Genomic DNA, 19831 nt, shown 5'->3' with positions numbered 1-19831 from the left:
GGTAAGTGTATGGCTTGATTTAAAGCTACCCCGGATACCACTTTAGGCATAAATGACGGGTTGGTTCGAAGGGAAACCCTGTCCTGATGGAAGATAAGAAAGGGCTGCACAGCCATGAGGGCTTGAAGTTCCGAAACCCTACGAGCTGAGGTAATGGCCAGAAGGAAAGCTGTTTTCCAGGACAAATATTGTAAATCTGTTGAGGCAGCTGGTTCAAAGGGAGGCAATGTTAATTGTTCTAGAATGTAATTAAGATCCCAGTGTGGCACTGGTTGTTTCCTTGGTGGTCTTATATTCTTAGCCCCTCTGAGGAATTGCCTTAAAAGTGGGTGAGAGAATAACGGTGGATCCGTGTTGAATTCTGCAGAAATGGCTGAGGCATGGATTTTTATGGAGAAAAATGAAAGTCCACTGTTCAGCAGCTCAGCTAGATACCGTAATACCTGAGGCAAATTCAGTTTTCTAGGGTCCTGGCCTTTTTTCTCATTCCAAGAGCAAAACCGTTTCCATTTTGCTGAGTAAGTCTTCCTAGTAGATGGCCTTCTGGCCTCCAGAATGACATCCTGCACCTCTTTGGAGAATAGGGTCTGCTGAGGTGTTAAGGAATTTTCCATGCAGCAAGATTGAGTGTTTTCAGTTGACTGTGAAGAGTTTTGTAGCTGTGCTGAGTCAGCAGAAGAGGCATTAGAGGTAGAGGCCAGGGAGAGGAGTATGTGTTAGGCTCCTTAGGAGTGGGTACCAGTGCTGTCTTGGCCAGTCTGGAGCAATCAGTATCATCTTCGGTCTGTCTGCTCTTGCTTTCAAGAGCACCTTGGGTAGAAGAGGCAGAGGTGGGAAAGCATACACTGTCCATGCTGTCCAACTGAATGAAAGGGCGTCCACCCTCCAGGCCTTTGGATGAAAAGTCCTTGAACAAAACTTTTCCAGTTGATGGTTCCTGTGGGAGGCGAAGAGATCTATGTCTGGCCTTCCCCATGCTTGGATTATTTTTGTAAACACCTGTGGATGCAGCTTCCATTTGTGTGGATCTGTCATATTTCTGCTTAGATTATCTGCCAGCGTGTTTTCCAAACCTGGCAAGTACTGTGCTTGAAGTTCGATTTGCCATTCCAGAGCCAAGTTCCAAAGTGTCATGGCTAGTCTGCACAGGGGATATGAATGTGTTCCTCCTTGTTTGTTTATGTACCACATTACTGTGGTGTTGTCTGTTCTTATCAATAATTGTCCTGGATGCAGGAGGTCCTTGAATGCTGTAATTGCATTTATTACTGCTAGCATTTCTTTTTGATTGATGTGAAGGTGCTTTTCCTTTTGGGACCATTTGCCCTGAATGCACCTGCCTGTCATGTGCACCCCCCAGGCGTAATCTGAGGCGTCTGTTATGATGACTTGATTTGCTTGAGGCTTGCAGAATAGGAGACCTGTATTTGTTTGACATGCTTGGGCCCACCATAGAAATTCCTTTTGCAAACATGGAATTATTGGTATTATTGTTTCCCAACTGTGGCTGTGTTGAGACCATAGGTTTTTAGGTACCATTGAAGTTTTCTCATATGCAACTTTGCACATGGGATTAAAAGAATGCAAGATGCCATGAAGCCCAGAGCCTGCAGGATTTTCCTTGCAGTAAGCCTGGTACAATTTGCTAGTGTTTTGAAGTACTGAGTTAATTGCCCTTGTTTTTCTGGCGTAAGATAGGCCATCTGGGTGTTTGTGTCCAAGATGGCACCCAGGAAAGTTATTTTCTGAGATGGTGTTAGCCTGGATTTCTCTTTGTTGATTGTGTATCCCAGAGAATTCAGTAACCATGTTGCATAAGCCAGATGTTCCAGATGAGTGTGCTTGCTGTCCGCTTGGATCAGGCAGTCATCCAAATAAGGGTAAATTTGAATCCCTTGAAGTCTGCAGTAGGCAATTACTGATGCCAGGCATTTTGTGAATACTCTGGGCGCAGTAGATGAGCCAAAGGGCAATGCAGAGAATTGATAGTGGATTGAACCTGCAAGAAATCTGAGGTATCTTCTGCAGCTTTGTCTGATTGGGACATGCAGGTATGCCTCCTTGAAGTCCAATGTTACCAGCCAAAACCCCTTGCCCAGCATGGGAAGTTGCTGCTGTAATGTGAGCATCTTGAATTTTGGTACGAGTAGAAATGTATTTAGGATGGATAAGTCCAAAATGGGTCTCCAGTCGGTTCCTTTTCTTGGTACCAGGAAAAGTCTGGAATAAAAACCTTGACCTTGTTCGTGAGTAGGAACCTCTTGAATGGCTTTTATGTTCATGAGTTTTGTGATTTGTATTTGTGCCTCTGCCCTTTGATTGTGTGGCAGGTTTGGCATGCCTCTCATTTTTGGAAGAGTGTGAAAATGAAATCTGTAGCCTCTGTTTATTATGTCCAGGATCCATTTGTCCGTTGTGATAATATGCCAATTTCCTGAAAATAGTGCCAGCTTTCCTCCCAAGGGAGCTGCCAGCTGAGATTTGCTTGGCATGAAAAGGAGGAAGTCATTGGGTTTGCTTTCTGTATTGTTGTGCACTGTCTTCGCCACCTCTTGGTGCTTGAGTTTGCCATTGTCTGCCTCTATATGATCCTTGAGATTGTCCTCTGCCCCTTGAGCGCCTGTATCTACCTCTCTGGGGCTAGTCCGTGGCTGGAAAGGACCAGTTTTTTGAAGGCCAATTTCTGCTAAAACGAGGCGGCTGTACCTGTAGAAAAGCCTTGACAGTTTGCATAGATTTAGCTTTTTCTTCCATTTTCCGTAGTATCTCCTCAGCATTAGTACCAAATAGCACATCCTTTTGTAAAGGAGCATCTAGTAGTTTAGCTTTAACATGATCAGGCAAGCTTTGTTCCCTAAGCCAGGCATGTCTACGAATGACTGCTCCTGAAGCAGCAGTTCTACTTGAGGCCTCTAAGGCATCATAACCACATTGTAAGGTGTGTTTACCCACTTGTTCTGCACTATGCATCATATCCTGCAATTCCTTCAAATCTGGTTGTTCAGGTTGAGACATTTTGTTTCTTAATTGTGATAACAGAAACTGTTGATATTTAAGCATATGGAACTGACAATTTAAGGCCCTCATGGCTAGGGTGGCCGAGGTGTATACCTTTTTCCCCCACCTTTCTAAGGGTCTAGATTCTCTCTCGGAAGGAAGTGGATTCTTGGCAGTAGAGGCCTTCATTCCCTTGGGGCCTTGAGAAATGGTTTCAGGGTCAGCATTATGGCTTTTGAAAAGAAATTGGTGAGAGTTAGGGACTCTGTAGTACCTATCAGGCTTGACTGGTGCAGGAGGCAGAGAATCCGGATTAAGACAAGCCTCCGAGTAAACATCATCATGTATGTCCAGGACAGGAGGTATAGCCAGAGGTCTGTGTTGAGGTAACAAAAGAAATTCCCTAAGCCTTTTCTTGGAATCAGAAAAGTCTTGGCCTTCCCACTGGAAGTGTTCCCTCAAGGTGTGCAAGGTTTCCCCAAACGAAAAATCCTCTGGGGGAGATACAGAAGGAATGGACTGTTCTGCATCAGAATCTTCATAAGGGGAGTACAAGTGTTCCTCCACATCAGAATGTTCTGAGAAAATGGAGCCCTGTTCAGAAGAGGGAAAAGTCTTCCTCCACTCCGGGTCTTTTGTCTGGAGGGGGATGGGAACCCCTGATATAGGTAATTAAATCCTCAGCCATTTTAAGCATCTGCTTTTTAGGCATGGGGCCTGGGGATGGGCCCTGAGCAACAGGCCTCTTGGGATGCCTGGCTGATTTGGACTTAGTGAAGGCCTTAATGGAAAAGGAAGATGAGGGTCTAAATACACCCTGGGTGGAAGTGGACCTGTCCACATTAGGAGGCTCAACACTCACTGTGGTTTCACTGGTTGTAGTCTGAGTAAGGGCCGAGGTACCAGCGGTCTCGGGTACAGAAGACACCGCCAATGAAGTGTCGTCAGTAGTCAGGGGCTGCATAGGCGTCTCGCTGAGAACCGGACCACGTGTAGCCGGTTTTGGCGTGGTGTCGGTGGAGACCGCGGACCTCGCATGTCGGTCCTTGTCCTTTCGTTTTTTTGGACAAAACGGTAGTCGGAGTATCCGACGACATTTTATAATCAAAGGCTTTACCAAAATAATGTTGGGCGAACTCCGCCCGATGCTTAATAGTGCGTTTATTGAAAGTAGCGCAAAAGCGACAGCCCGAGACGTCGTGGTCTGGGCCTAAGCAAGGTATGCAAAGGGAATGGAAATCCTTATGCGGTATTTGCTTCCCACAAGAAATACAATTGTTAACTTTGTCTGACATCGGTCTGAGGCAAGAAAAGTTTCCCCAACGGGGTACTTAGCTTTAATGAAGACTTCGGTTTCCGATTTTTTTGTAAATTCAGGAGCTGGCCGACCAGCACTTGCGAACTGCTTCTACTTCGGGCACCGCGCGGCAAAAAAGACTGGAGAATATGGCGTCGGCTGTGATTTATATACCCCTGTCGCACTGACGTCAGGGAAGAAGGCGACAACCGACGCCGGACCAAGACTTTGGAATTTGGCCGACCAAGGACCCGCCTGACAGCAGAGAACCCATATGTGATTACTGCAGCTGTATGCACGATGAACATCTAGACTTCCCAGTTTTCATACTGTTCTTTAAAGCTCCAAAGTCAAGTTATAAGGAAAAATTTGAAGAGTCTCACTGAGGATGAGAATATCAAACATATTGTTGGTGACAAACCCCGGTTTTGTTTTAAGAACAGAAGGAATCTAAAATGGATACTGTGTCATGAGAAAGCCGACAAAGGATCCACCTTTAACTGCAACACGCAAAGGCACATTTCCTTGCAGAAGATGCAAAGTCTGTTCATACACTGATTCTAGTAACCGCTTCATACATCCGACTACTGGGAGAAAATATATGGTTGACACATGCAGACTGCAATACCAAAAACATTATATACATCACATGTTGTAATACATGTACTCATTTCTATGTTGGAAAAACTAACAGACTCCTCAAGGACAGAATTTTACACCACCTAAGTGATACAAGACTCCAAAATAAAACCAATGCCTTACGTCAACATCTCTCTGCTCATCTAGGCCATAAATTTCATTTTATGGTGCTAGACATTATAAAAGAGAGAGTCCAAAAGGTGGTGATATAGACAACAGAACTGAGATAAATGAACTAAGATGGATTGCAAACTTGCAGGCTGATAAAACACCAGGACTGAATGGAATGGCTCTTTTAAAACCACTATTAAAGGGGCAGAAACTAAGAAAGTGAAAGCCTAACCTCATTGGTTCTTTAAGATATCACAGCACTTCTTAATTATTTAAGTGCAGCTGTCTCTTATATTCCAGAAGATATGAGAAAGGCATCAAGCGGAAAGCACTCATCTTACAGCTCTTTTATATTTTTTACCATGTTTTATTTGTGATGTCTTATAACTGGCGCTTTGCACTTTCTTGGAAAATTATCTGACTGTTGCAAGTCTTTGAATAAGACAACTTGTATAAAAATAGTAACGATGGACGTTAAGAACCTTTTCACTTTGACTCCCAATGAATTGGGGTTTGAGACGGTCCAATAATTCTTAAGAAGTGAGAAGATCTTAGACTACAGCACTACTTCCCTGATTTGTTCTCTATTAGAATTAATTTTGGAGACCAATGTTTTTACACACGATGACAAATACTATCTGCAGAAATGGGGAGTTGCAATGGGCACACCATGTGCCAACAATTATTCTAATATAGTTCTCTCCCAGTAGGAATCCACTTGTGTTTAATATGACAAATCAGTTGAAGTACGTACCCTATTACAAGAGATTTGTGGATGACGTATTTTATTGTGGAGTGGTGATACACAAGCACTTACCAAGTTTGTAGACTATTCGAGCTCTACAATATCATTTCTACAGTTTGAGGTTAATAGCTCCAGCAGAAAAAAAATGAACTTTTTGGATGTTACCCTTCAGACAGACATGGATGGTAGCCTTGATACATCTTTACACAAAAAAGATTGCTGGAGGAACCACTTGTTACATAGAATGAGAAGTCATCCCAGGAAATATCAATCTGCATGTCATCAAAGGGCAACTCTTAAGAATCTCCAGGATCTGCACCAATGAGCAGGATTATGAAAAAGAGAGAAAACAAAGAAGAGATTTCAAATGAGGATACAAGTATGAGGAAATTCAGGAAAAAGTCGTGGAAAATAGGGCACTTAGGCATACAAGAGGTAAGCCCTACTTCACTAGTGGCACTAGGCAAGATGAAATTAAGAAAACAGAAAGAAAGGATTATGCTGGAGGATTAAGATGCTTAATGACTTCTAGCAATGATGCAAAACAGGTGCGTCAAGTTACACGGAACATGGATGAGTCTCTCAGTGGATGAGAAGATTAAATGCATCGTTGGTGACAAACCCCAGTCATGTTTTAAGAACAGAAGGAATCTGAAATGGATATTATGTCATGAGAAAGCGAACAAAGGATCCACCTTAATAAATGCAACACGTAAGGCACATTTCCTTGCAGGAGATGCAAAGTCCGTTCATACATACATTGATTCTAGTAACTGCTTCATACATCCGACTTACTGGGAGAAAAAATATGTTTGTCACATGCAGACTGCAATACCAAAAATGTTATATGCACTGCATGCTGTAATACATGCATTCATTTCTATGTTGGAAAAACTAACAGACCCCTTGAGGACAGAATTTTACACCACCTAAGTGATATAAGGTGGTGATATAGTTAACGGAACCAAGATAAATGAAGATGGATCACAGACTTACAGGCTGAAAAAACACCAACACTGAATGGAATGGCCCCTTTAAAACTCCTATTAAAGGGGCAGAAACTAAGAAGATGAAATCCTAGTCTCAGTGGTTCTTTAAGATATCAGAGCACTTCTCAATTATTTAAAGTGCAGCTGTCTCTTATATTCTAGAAGATTGAGGAAGGCATCAAGCTGAAAGCAGTGATCTTAGAGCTCTTTTGCATATATTTTACCATGTTTTATTTGTGATTTCTTAGGAGTTTTATATTTGTTACTAAATTTTACATCTGATTTTAGTTGTATACCATCCTCTCTGTGGTTGCAGCATTTGATTTTACATTTGTTTAAGCTCCAAAATCCTGTGGATTCTGATTCAAAGTGACCTGATTTTATTTTGAACACTGCATTTACTTACATTTGGAAGCCCAAATGTCACTTACATAGTCAGCGCAACATGCTCCATATATTTATTCTTTACACCACTGGGTGTGTAATTCCACATGCAGTGGGCATCTATCTTTGCTGTGTGCATACAATCCACTCTCTTTTCCATAAAACACAAGAACACTTACCTCTGTCCAATTCTGTAGCCGTTTGTTCAGCTCAAATATTCTGTAGTCGGTCTGATTCCCATATGGTGTGTGCCTACTGTGAACAAAGAAAAGAATGCTGCTTAAATGTTTCAAGACATTCAAATCTACAGGCATTTCTACTCTGATGACATGTCACTCTAACATTGCATGCATCTCAAAAGACTCCCACCGCTTTCCAAAACTGCAGCAACTGTTACTTCATGCTGGGTCTAGAATTTACACAACAGTAACAATGTTTCACATCAATGATGCTTTGGCGGGGGACAGGCCAAGAACTAAAAATGGAGTAAAGCCTATGAAAATGCTCTTAATTTACCTGGCTGGGCAAACCCAAAGGCATGTAAGCACTAGATCACCACTTTCAGAACTCTTTACTCAACAGATACTAGCAAAGGCAACTTAAAGAACCTTAAATAAGTGATCTTCGAACATCGTTTGTCCATAACAGGAAGTTCAGCATTCCATTTTAGAATGGACTTCAGTCAATGGTTACACTAAATTACTTGGGCTAGAATTACATCTCATACAGGGATACATACAACTACAGCCTCTAGCAATCTGTAGTGCTCCTAAGCTTTGTGGCCACTTTTCTGGTTTCTACATATACGTGTTTAACAGAGAACACAATTTGTTAATATCAGATACAGATGGAGGTCAACTTTTTTTTGTTTTAATACGACTATCAACGAAAAGACGTAATGACATGAAAACTTAGAAATGCAGTGCACCACAAACAATATGGAGGACTACAGGTGTACAACAATGTGCATATACAAAAAATTATGTAATGTGTAAACTACACAACTGTCTGGGCTTTCTTGCCCATTTGAGAAGGGAAGCACTAATCAAGGCATATTGGTACTATGTATATGTAAAACATGAGTACTACTCATATTTACATAAAGAAATTAGCTCAATGCTTGCTAAACAAAAATACACAGGCATGCCAACTGACATATATCACACACACAACGGGTTTATAATGTAGGACTGAAAGAGATGAACCATTAAAAATTATACAAGCCAAGTACTGCTAACCAGTGTTTAATTATGGTAGTGCAATAACATTAGAGCTACCACAAAACAGGATGATTCAAAAAACATCTGATATTATGAAAAAGTCCAAGGCATCTACAGCTCAATATGAAGTAAGCAGAGGAGAAAGTTGCAAAGCAAAGATGCTTGCTTTTGAGCAATTCTGTAATTGCAAACAGAGCCATGTCTATACAACAAGCGCTTGTCAATGCTAATGCACCCTGCTAGTACAGAACATCAAGGGGAAAAACTCACATGCAGTTTGCCTTTTGAAAGGGGGAGGGCGACTATCAACTTAAAATAACCATATGATGCAACACTCATCAGCAATCATACCTTTGAATCATCTGCACCAAAACAGAATTTATGAAGCCCTGAGACTGCATATTTATTAAGAAAGTACCCAGAAAGATATGAAAAAAGCTATTACTTTACAAAATTAAGGGATAACCGTACTCAAACAAATGGAAAAAGCAAATGGACCAATGAAAGCATGCCAAAATATTTAGTGAGGCACAGAACATGAAAGAAATTGAAGTTTATTAAACCACACTTCCCAACCTTTAGAAATAAAGTATGCAAAAGACAACGGAGTTTGGAAGCATATGGCAAACAGAGCTACTATAAAAGCTGAACTGGATTTCTGTAGAAAGGTTCACATCTACCACAAAGGAAGAGTTCAGAAAAATAACAAAAGGAAAGAGCCTAAACGTACTCAGACAGCAAACAAAAGTTATACCCCACCAACAAAAGTGATGACTGCGAAACCCCTTTACAGTTAACACTCACCCTACTCCTGGTTCCAGGTACGGTGGAGGATACATTGGGGTGGGCCTGCAAGATGACAAGAGAAGAAGAATAAAAATGTCAGATGAAGCATCGAGTGAATTTAGTACAAAATACTGTGATTTGAAATCAGAACAACTAGGGATAACAATCACTTTCAGTACAATTTGCACACAATTCCCTACATACAGTCTTGCCCTCCAAATATGCTCTATTAGCTAACTACACAGCACACTTACTCTAACAAGGAAAACCTCACCACTTAGTGTAACACCAGGTCTTCAATAGTCCCCACTTTGAGACAAAAATTTTCGTTTACACCATCAACAGTGGTCAAAGGGACTATGCGAAAGCTTTTGCAATCTGCAATGCACCAGAAACCATCTCTCACTTTTCTACCTACACAGTGAAAGGCTTACTTGTGACAAGATGACCATGTATTACATGTTAGCAAATGGTAGACTTGCTGCTGTTGAGAGCTAGAACATGAGACCACAACAATGTACAAAGAGAAAATAGAGTATTATTATATAATACTGAGAAGGTTTTGGTGGAGTTTTTTCACCTTCTGTAGATCGGGAAGAAGCAAGCAGGAAACTAAGCAATCACCACCAGCCAACCAGCAGGCATTCAGGGACACCTGCAACTAAAGTGGGTAAACATCTCCAGCAACAGGATACCATAATGGCCTTCAAATGACATGGCAAGCAATGTTATGATATAAAAGAGATAATTAAATCCAGTACAGTCTTTGCCCTAAAGCAATTCAGTGATGACGTTATGATATGTACTGTACACATGCATGTCTATTTGCATCACAAAACATAGGCAGTTCACTACTGTAGTTCTGTATCAACAGGAGCGTGGCTTGCAGACTGTTACTAATATGCTCTAACCTTTACCATGTACTAAAAAGGATACTGTTTTGGAAGTAGAAGTTAATAAGCTCATAGACATCATGTGGCAGTGGTACTCAGTTTTATTTTCTAAACATACAAACTTTCCACCAGTCTTTTAATGGAGGAACATTCAGTGTTGATTACAGTAATCGTATTAAGCCTACCAAAATAAATACATATAGCCACTCAACTCACTTGACTTTCAAGGGATGCTTATAATGCAACAAACACAAAACAAGAAAAAAATAAATACCTGCTGCCCAGTTAGGGAAGTTTTTTCATCTTCACTAAGTGAATCTCCTTTGCTAAAGTGCACAACTGATCTATGGCCATTGAAGTTAACAAACGAAAGATTTCACTCAGGCCAGTAAGTCTAGGTCAAGAAATCTAAACCAGTCATGTTTATAGGTGACAACTTCAGTAATAAAACCATGTACAATGTTCTGTGTCACTACAAAACATGTTAGAAGCAGAGGCACTATGACTTAAATTAGGGGTCACCAGTTAACATGGGTAGTGACAACCTATACCAAGATGCTCCACTTGCAGTGAGAGAATGGATCCTTTCCCTTCTTTGTGTGTAACACTGCCTTCTTCCAGCTATCTGCCATTTTCTTAATTTCAAGCACTCAGCAGGTCATAAAATTTAAGTGACCATTCCCTGTTCAAGTAAAAAAAAAATATTTGGGGTGGCTGTTTAATCTTGGTGATTTGGAAAGTGCTTGTGAAAATAAGCAATTTCTTCTCTATTGCACTGAACTATAATCATCTCTCCTTGCTCTAATAGTACATATGGCAATGTTGCAATTCTAAAGAAACTTGTTGCTTATAACTACCAACAGTTATCATATGTTGTGTTATATACAATTCTTGACAGCACTTTTAAAAAATCCAAGATTTCTGGTATCCTAGTTGCCTCAGCTCCTCCATTAGATGACTTTAGTTTGTTTAAAAAAATAACATTCTGTCCTTGACCTGCTGTACTTCAGGTACTAGAGAGTTCTGAGAAGCCGGTGTATTTTCAAAGTGTTCATCTAAACTCCTTTTTCTTATCTAGTGATGCTGACTTCTACCTTAAACTCATTCAACAGTATTTTCCATTCCAAAATGACGGGAAAGCATTCAACCAAAACTGAATTAAAAGAAACAAACGCTCAGTGCAGAAACCAAAAGGAAAGTTGAAAAACAACGGCCACACAAAATAATGCAAAAACAAAATTTAATAATATGTTAAGCGCCACCGTCCCTAACTCAGGGACTTCATCAGAACACACTACTTAACTAACTTCTCTTTCCAGTGCCAACCATTAAGAACCACCAATTAATGATAATCAATTAAGTTAACATAGGTTCATAAGCAGAATATCCATTTCATGTAAACTTTAAAATAAACCAAATTTACGACATAAAACATTTAAAAACATTTATAAATAATGTGTTACAAAAATAAGAACATACTATAAAATCACAAATCAAATACATATCAAATATCAGTAGTGTATCAAAAAAGAGCAGAGAGCACGGAAGAAGTGCATAAATGATTTATTCCACAAAGATTAACACTTTCATGTCTTAGTGAAGCTTCTTCAGATCTTAAAACATATTAATAAAACACATCTTTAAATATCATCCAATTAATACAACACCCCCAATAAAAGTTCAAACAGAATACAAGTTAACCAATTAAATCACTTAAGAAATTTATTTACTTTGGGATACAAATCAATCAATACCCCCTATCTCCTTACAATAGCACCAATGAGAATACTTTATAAAGTATACAGGGACCAATCAGATCACTTAAACAACAAATGAAAACTTCAGGGAATAATAGAAAGCCAATCAAATCACTTTAAAAGTGTTCATACTTTAGAATATTGTTCTAAAGAAAACACTTTGTATAATCCACATCTCCTACCTAGCCACAATAGAGCAAATGTAAACACTTGGAAAGCATCAAATAACCAATCAACTCACATGAACAATTTACATGCTTTACATATGGTTACAGAGAAGCCACTTTATTCAATCCATGCCACCTACCTACTTGCATTAAAATGATCTACCTAAGCTCTTAAGGTTCAGTATAGTTAATTAAGTCCCCGCCTTTTTCATAGCCTCATTAAATAATATTAGACAATCAATTAGATCACTTAAATAATACATTAACTTCGGAATATGAAGTAATCCATATCCCCTATCCCTTTACAACAGTACAACTGAAATTTCTTTAAGGGGTAAATAATAGCCTATCAAATCTCTTAAAAAAATAATGAATGGGGATTCTAAGAAATATCAAATAGCCAATTCAAACACTTCAAAAGCGCTCATACATTAAACTGCACTTCTAAGGAAAGCAATCCATGTAGTCTATAGTCCCCTATATACCTTCAATAAACCATTTTGAGAGCTTAAAAAGCATCACAGCAGCAATTAAAATATGTACATGCATCAAGATAAGGTCTCACGAAAACCGATTCATTCAACTCATGTCCCCTACCTATTTTTCACATCTTTGATATTAGGAAACAGGATGACAAGAATGTCTTAGCTACACACGTGAAAGTACTTGGTGCAACCCATTTGTTTATTTTCTTGGTTCTACAAAAAGGCATGAGAATGGGGGATTTAATTAACCATATTGAACTTACAGAGCTAAGGTGGATCATTTCAAAGCAAGCAGATAGAGGACATGGGCTGAATGAAGCAGTTCCTTTAAAACCTTATCTTAAAGCACGCACACTTTTTAAGTGATCTGATTGGTTATTTGAACCTTTTAAGTGTGTACATCGCTTCTACTGGAAGCGGGCAGGGGACAAGAAACTACATGGTTTGGTGTCCATATAAATGTAGTTCAATGCACAAGCACTTTTAAAGTGTTTTAATTGGTTATTTAATATGTTCTGGCATCCCCATTTGTCGTTTTCTGACCAATTTGATTGGTTATCTATCCCTTAAAGAATTTCCATTGGTCCTACTGTATGGACATGGGGATATGGATTTCGTATCTTGAGGTAAATGTATTATTCAGTTGATCCAATTGGTTGTATTATTTAAAGAAGCTATGAAAATGATGGAATTAATTATATCAAACTTGGATTGATTTGACGTAAAGAGATATGGTTACAGAGAAGCCGCATCATTCAAACCGTATCTTAAAATATGTACGTTATTTAAGTGAACTGATTGGTTTCTTGATGTTTTAGCATTTTTATTGGTCCTGCTGAAAACAGGGGCCGTGGTTAGCGTCGTCACCTCACAGCAAGAGGTTCTACTGTTCGATTCTCGGCTGGAGCGCCTTCTGTGTGGAGTCTGCATGTCCTTCCCGTGGCCGAGTAATGTCTAAATACATGCAGGTAGGTGCGTGCGTGAATGGGTGTGCCTTCTTTGAAGATTGAGCATCGGGCTAGCTACTCGGCACCGTAATCATTAGCAGACTGGAGTTCCGCTGTGGTGACACCTAACCATGAAAAGCCGAAAGACTTTTATTGGTCGTACTGAAAACAGGTAGGGGACATGGCTCGATAGCAGGCAGGGATCAAGAGCTGAATGAATCAGTTTTCTTGAAACCTTATCTTGAGGCACATACAATTTTTAAGTGATTCTTTGATCCTTTTTAAGCGCTGAAAATAAGGGGACAGCAGGCTACATGGACTGCCCCCTCCCTAGAAGCGAAGATTAATGTATGAACACTTTTGAAGTGTTTTAATTGGTTATCTGATATTTCCTACAATCCCTATTTGTCATTTTTTAAGCAATTTGATTTGTTACTATTCATCCCTTAAAGAAATTTTATTGGTGTTATTGTAAAGAGATAGGGGATATGGATTACTTCGTATTCCAAAGAAAATGCATTAAGTGATCCAATTATCTAAAACTATTTAATGAAGCTATGAAAAAAGGGGGACTCAACTGACTATACCAAACTTTTAGAACTTCAGTAGATCATTTTTATGCAAGTTAAGTAGGTAGCACAGATTTAATACAGCAGCTTCTCTAACTATAGCATAAAGTGTGCACATTGTTCATGCAAAATGATTGGTTACTGGATTCTTTTTAAGTATTTACATTTACTCTACTGTAACTAGGAAGGAGATATGGCTTATACAAAGCAGTTTCTTTAGAACCATATTCTAAAGTATTAGCACTTTTAAAGTAATTTGATTGGTTATCTATTATTCCCTGAAGTTTTAATTTTTTTTTTAAGCGATCTGATTGATCACTATAAATACTTTGTAAAGTGTTCTCATTGGTGCTACTGTAAGTTAAGGAGAGACTGGAAGACGGAATGAATCGTATCCTGAAATAAATACATTTTTTGTTATTTAAAATGGTTATCTAATATTCTGTTTGAAGTTTTGTTGGTTGTTTTGCATTAACTGGATGATATTTAAAGATGTGTTTTATTAATATGTTTTAAGATCTGAAAAAGCATCAATAAGATGTGAAGGCACTAATCTTTGTGGAATAAATTTTTATGTACTTTTTCCATGTTGTGGTCTCTAACTACTGTAGCTTTTAGCCTAAATTACCATAGCATTTCACTATACGCTAGTTTTGTTTCCGATAATCACCTCACAGGTTAGTACTAATGTGTTATAGGATTGCAAAACCAAACTAAGACCACTTAATAAAATGTGTTTATATACAGCATTACTGGAATTTTTGTTGTTAATATCATACAAATATTAATATGTTTACTCTTAATGACTGGCACTAAAAAGGGAAGTTAGCTAAATTTTGTTTTTGCATTATTTTACTTGTGGCCATTGTTTTTCAACCTTCCTTTTGGTTCCTACACAGAGTTTATGTTTATCAGCATCTTCCATTCCTTCAAGTCTCCAACTCCTCCCTTTCTGTAATTCTTTCAACCAATAGGATTAGACCTTCATCTCCTCCTTATTTCTTTTACAGGCATCTCAATTTTCAGACCAATTGCATACTATGTCATCAGCCAGATTTTCCTATATTCCCCATTGCTTGCTTAACCATTACTTAAGCTTGCTACTTCTTGAAAAAAGGAGGACTAAAATATTGGGCAAAATGACTTGCTTTACAACCACTCCCAATATTTGGGGGAATGGTCATACATGGGTAATGGATAAGATAAAAGTGTATTCTTCAGAAAAAAAATACTTAGATGTTTGCAAGATGTTTTATTACATTGATGATCAAAATGACACCTATGCAACCCTTTCAAGGAAGCTCCATTGACCAGCTACTGTTTTGCAATACATCTGAATTAATTTCCATATCCAATGCATTTCATTAGCTCCACATCCTCCTTATGTCACAGTTGCGGCACTAATGAAGGTCCACTCTCTTCATGAAAGGTCACTACATTCCCGAAAAATGTTAAGTTCTGAAAAATTCATATCATCTGGCAAATATAAGCAAACATCAGCAGGCAACTTTTCCATCTAAACTTGACCATAAAACATCTGCCACTATAATCTAATTTGCCCTGTAGTACAAATAAGAATTGTGGCACCTTCGTGAACCTTTACATCCAAAACTGAAAACAAATGTAAACCCTTATTACCCATTTGTGATACATTTCAAGAGATAAACGCATTTTCTGATAAATTATGTGGGCTTAATCATCTTGGAATACATCATTACCAGGATTCATTATTTCACATATATTCCAAAATAATACTTCTTACAAAAAAATCATTTATGTCTAAATCACAATCTAGCTTTCTCTTAAATCACATCCTAAAACTAATAAAAGTATAACACAAATGGTGAAGACATAAATTCTGCTGAATACAGTATAAATCACACAGCATAAAAAAAATCCAAGCAGCAGACGGTATGTAAATATTCTCAGTGCTTCCGAATGGGGACTCCACCTTTGACCACATACAGTCCCAATGAGGATGAACAGGATAGACTGCCCAAAATTTAAAGAAAAAATAAAGAAAACAGCATAGATCCACAGTGTTCGCTATCTGTGCTGCATCATCTATAAAAACAGAGTTATCACAGTTTTCAGAACTGCATTTGGAGCTAAAAAGCCATTCATTCAAAATGCAATTTCTGGTTTATGGAACAGACTAGAGGACCCATCCATTTGTCCAGCACAGTTTTAAATTGAGTATTAGAACTACAATGTTTTATTGTCAACTGTAACTTGTACCAAAGTTTACCACAAGTTTGCAAATGAACCCTGTATGACTAACAGTTCTGCAATTAGCAAGTTTGAAAGCAACTTTGGATCTCCTGGATACCCTTTCAAAATTAAGCAATTTCATACTTATTACAGGCTTACTGTCATAAACTAATATTCTAAGCTTACTGTCTAAAGTACTCTAATGTACAAATATGACTCTGTCATTGTCCATGTTGGTGTGAATGACCTGAGACATACCTCCCTGGACTACATGGGGAGACATGAAGGAGCTGTCTGATCTTGTAGCCCAGTCAGGTATGACCCTAGCCCCGAATAGCATCCTGCCATCACCCAGAATGATACCACAGTACAAGGACAAAATGATTGACTTCAACAATTGGCCAAGCTACTGGTGTCATTCTAAGGGGATCCAGTATCTGTCTGCCTGGGATGACATGATAGACCACGATGCTATGCCAGAGATGGTGTGCACCTGTCGCCCTTGGGATTCCGGATACTGGCTAAGGCTCTTGCCACCACTATACTGCCTTTTTTAGACGAGGTTCAAATGACAAACTAACCGCAGTAACAGGTACAAGCAAGCAAAATCTGACAGTATTGCTACTCAATGCTAGAAGTCTAAACCCCAAAATGCACTCACTAGAGGCACTCCTTAAAATGGAGAACATCGATATCTGTGCAGTGACAGAGACCTGGTTCAAGGTTCCAGAGAGCACCCCTGCATTATTAGGCTATAATTCATACCAGACCTTTCATCCACCTAACCTGGACAGAAACACTAAAGGCAGAGGCGTGTCCATATTCATTAAGCATATCCACACCTCCAGGCTAATTGCTCAGCATAATGCATCTGAGATTATCCAAATGCAACTAACTCTGGGCAAGACCACAATAAAAATTGTAGCTTGCTACAGATCCCCCACAATGCCCCAGGATTCAAACTCCTCATTTTCTTGATACACTGGAAAATATTAGAGTACAACTTAACATCCCAATAATGGGCGATTTCAACTATCTCACCATTAACTGGGAAAAAGTACAGTTGTGTACACTTACCATAAATGCAAATGTTAAGAGTGTATTCTCACTGTTGCAGTCATCACATTTGGGTTATCTGCTTGCAGTAGCCCTCAGTCAGCTTGATTAAAGTCTTGGGTCCTACGTCAGTTGCTGTCTCTTCTGTGACGTCAGGTCGTCAGGGGTATAAAACATGCAGCAGATGTCATTACATCAGTTTTTCTTGCCCTAGATGTCAGGTGCCCCCCCAATGGGAAGCAATTAAATCTATGAATATACAAGGTTATACCTCCAACAAAAAAGCAAATACACCAAAAAGCTTTTAAGCATTATAAAGGAGAGAAGAGGTATAGCCAAAAGAAGTCAGGGGGCTGGAGGGAGGGTACAGTTGTGTACCTACCATAAATGTAGATGTTAGAGTGTATTCACTGTTGCAGTCATTACACTTGGGTTATCCTGCTGGCAGGCTACCCACAGTTGGCCAGAGTTCCAAAGTCTAGGTCCGACGTCGGTTGCTGTCGCCTCCTCCCTGACGACAGTGCACCAGGGGCATAAAAGTTGCAACCAACGCCATTTTCCTCAGTTTTTCTTGCCCCAGATGTCAGGTGCCCCCAGATAGGAAGGCTGAAAAGATAAAAATATGCCAAACAACCATGCATATATTACTATACACATTTCCTTCATCTACAAGCAAATACACCACATAGGTTGTATAGAGTTGAGAAGTACAGAATAGTCCCAGCAAAGAGGGGGGTGGTGGGTGGGTAACCTGGACTGAAACAGTGAATACACTCTAACATCTACATTTATGGTAGGTACACAACTGTACTATGTTCATCGTGTTTCACTGTTGCAGTCATTACACTTGGGTAGAATCCCAAAGCCAAGGTTGGGTGGCTGAGTCTAAATTGGATTTGGAGAGGCTACCAGGCCCTGCGGAACTGCAGTGGCAAAGCCTGCTCTGGATTTAGAGTAGAGAGGTAAGTGGTAGTGCTTGGTGAAAGTGTGCACTGAGCTCCACGTTGCAGCTTCTAAAATGTCTTTGGTAGGTACTCCTCTGAGAAAAGCTGCTGAAGTGGCTGCTGCTCTGGTAGAATGAGGCCTAATGCCCTTAGGCACTGACTTGCCATGTTGTGCATAACAGAAGCGGATGCAGTGGCCTATCCATTTTGAAATTGTCTGCTTTGTAATGGGTTTTCCTTGTGATCCTGCAGCATAGGCTACAAACAGTTGCTCAGTTTTTTCTGAAAGCTTTTGTTTTGTCCGAGTAGAATTGTAGCTGTCTGTGTATATCCAAAGCGTGCAGTAGTCTCTCCCCTTTATTCTGGGGATTTGGGTAGAAAGTAGGTTAATGAATGGTTTGGTTCAAGGCCACATTGGAGAACACTTTTGGCATGAATGTCGGGTTTGTCCTAAGAGAGACCCTGTCCTGATGAAAAATGATGAAAGGTTCCACAGCCATTAATGCCTGTAACTCTGAGACTCTTCTTGCTGAAGTTATTGCTAGGAGCAGAGCAGTTTTCCATGATAAGAATTTTAGATCAGCTGTGCTGGCTGGTTCAAAAGGAGGCAGTGAGAGTTTTTCTAAAACAAAATTGAGATCCCAAGCTGGTACTGGTGCTCTCCTTGGGGGTCTTATATTTTTTGCTCCTCTGAGGTACTGTCGTAGTAGAGGATGTGAAAAAAAAGGAGGTTCCGTATTGTAATGAGCCGAAATGGCAGAGGCATGGATTTTAATTGATGAGAAAGACAGCCCTTTGTCCAGCATCTCAGTAAGGTATTGGCAAAATCTGAGGTATATTAGGGACAAATGGCTCGAGCCCTTGTGCTTGGTTCCAAGCACAGAATCTCTTCCATTTTTCTGCACAAGATTTCCTAGTGCTGGGCCTCCTGGCTTCTAAAATGACATCCATAACAGCTTTAGAGAGAGGTGCAGTCCGAGTGGCTACATTATCTGCCATGCTGTCAGATTTAAGGTTCTGAATTGACTGTGCAGAATCTGATTGTTCTGTTGTGTCAGAAGATGAGGAAATTGAGGTAGAAGCCAAGCTGGGCCTTGAGACTAGTTCTTTAGGATTGGGTACCAGTGCTGGCGTGGCCAGTCTGGGGCAATCAGGATAATTTTTGGCCTTTCTTGTCTGACTTTTAGGAGCACCTTGGTAAGAAGAGGCATCGGAGGGAAGGCATAGACTGTCAGGCCTTTCCAGCTGAATGATAGAGCATCCACTTTCCATGCTTGAGAGTGATAAGTTCTTGTACAGAATTTCTGTATTTGGTAATTGTGAGGGGAGGCAAAAAGATCTATGTCTGGGCGCCCACATTTCCTCGTTATGCTGAACACCTGTGGATTTAGTTTCCATTCGTGAGGATCCATGAGATTTCTGCTTAGTTCGTCTGCCAGTGTATTTTTTGTTCCTGGCAGGAATTGTGCCTGCAGATGTACTTGATAGGTCAGTGCTGTGTTCCACAAAGTCATGGCTTGCCTGCATAGGGGGTAGGAATGTGTGCCCCCTTGCTTGTTTATGTACCACATAACTGTGGTATTGTCCGTCTTTATTAATAGTTGTCCTGGATGTAGGAGGTCCTTGAAAGCTGT

At 39.8% G+C, this 19831-nt stretch overlaps 1 protein-coding gene across 7 annotated transcripts in view; it reads right to left on the bottom strand.

The window, feature by feature from the left end:
- The window catches only part of LDB1 (LIM domain binding 1), a 1030118-nt gene that overhangs the window by 291035 nt on the left and 719252 nt on the right, over nucleotides 1-19831 (bottom strand). For 5 of the 7 annotated variants that reach the window (XM_044056251.1, XM_044056248.1, XM_044056250.1 and 2 more), the window contains exons 3-4: nucleotides 9187-9231; nucleotides 7342-7417 (exon numbers count right to left, since the gene is read on the bottom strand). In XM_044056251.1, the coding sequence (XP_043912186.1) occupies nucleotides 7342-7417; nucleotides 9187-9231 (121 nt within the window). The remainder of the gene's footprint in view (nucleotides 1-7341; nucleotides 7418-9186; nucleotides 9232-19831) is intronic. The other 2 variants (XM_044056249.1, XM_044056253.1) reach the window with 2 other exon arrangements.

The sequence above is a fragment of the Protopterus annectens genome, chromosome 14.part0, assembly GCF_019279795.1.
Source record: "Protopterus annectens isolate FY-2018-M chromosome 14.part0, PAN1.0, whole genome shotgun sequence".
Taxonomy (NCBI): domain Eukaryota; kingdom Metazoa; phylum Chordata; order Ceratodontiformes; family Protopteridae; genus Protopterus; species Protopterus annectens.
The sequence above is the reverse complement of the archived record's forward strand: the minus strand, read 5'-3'. Positions and strand labels throughout refer to the sequence as shown.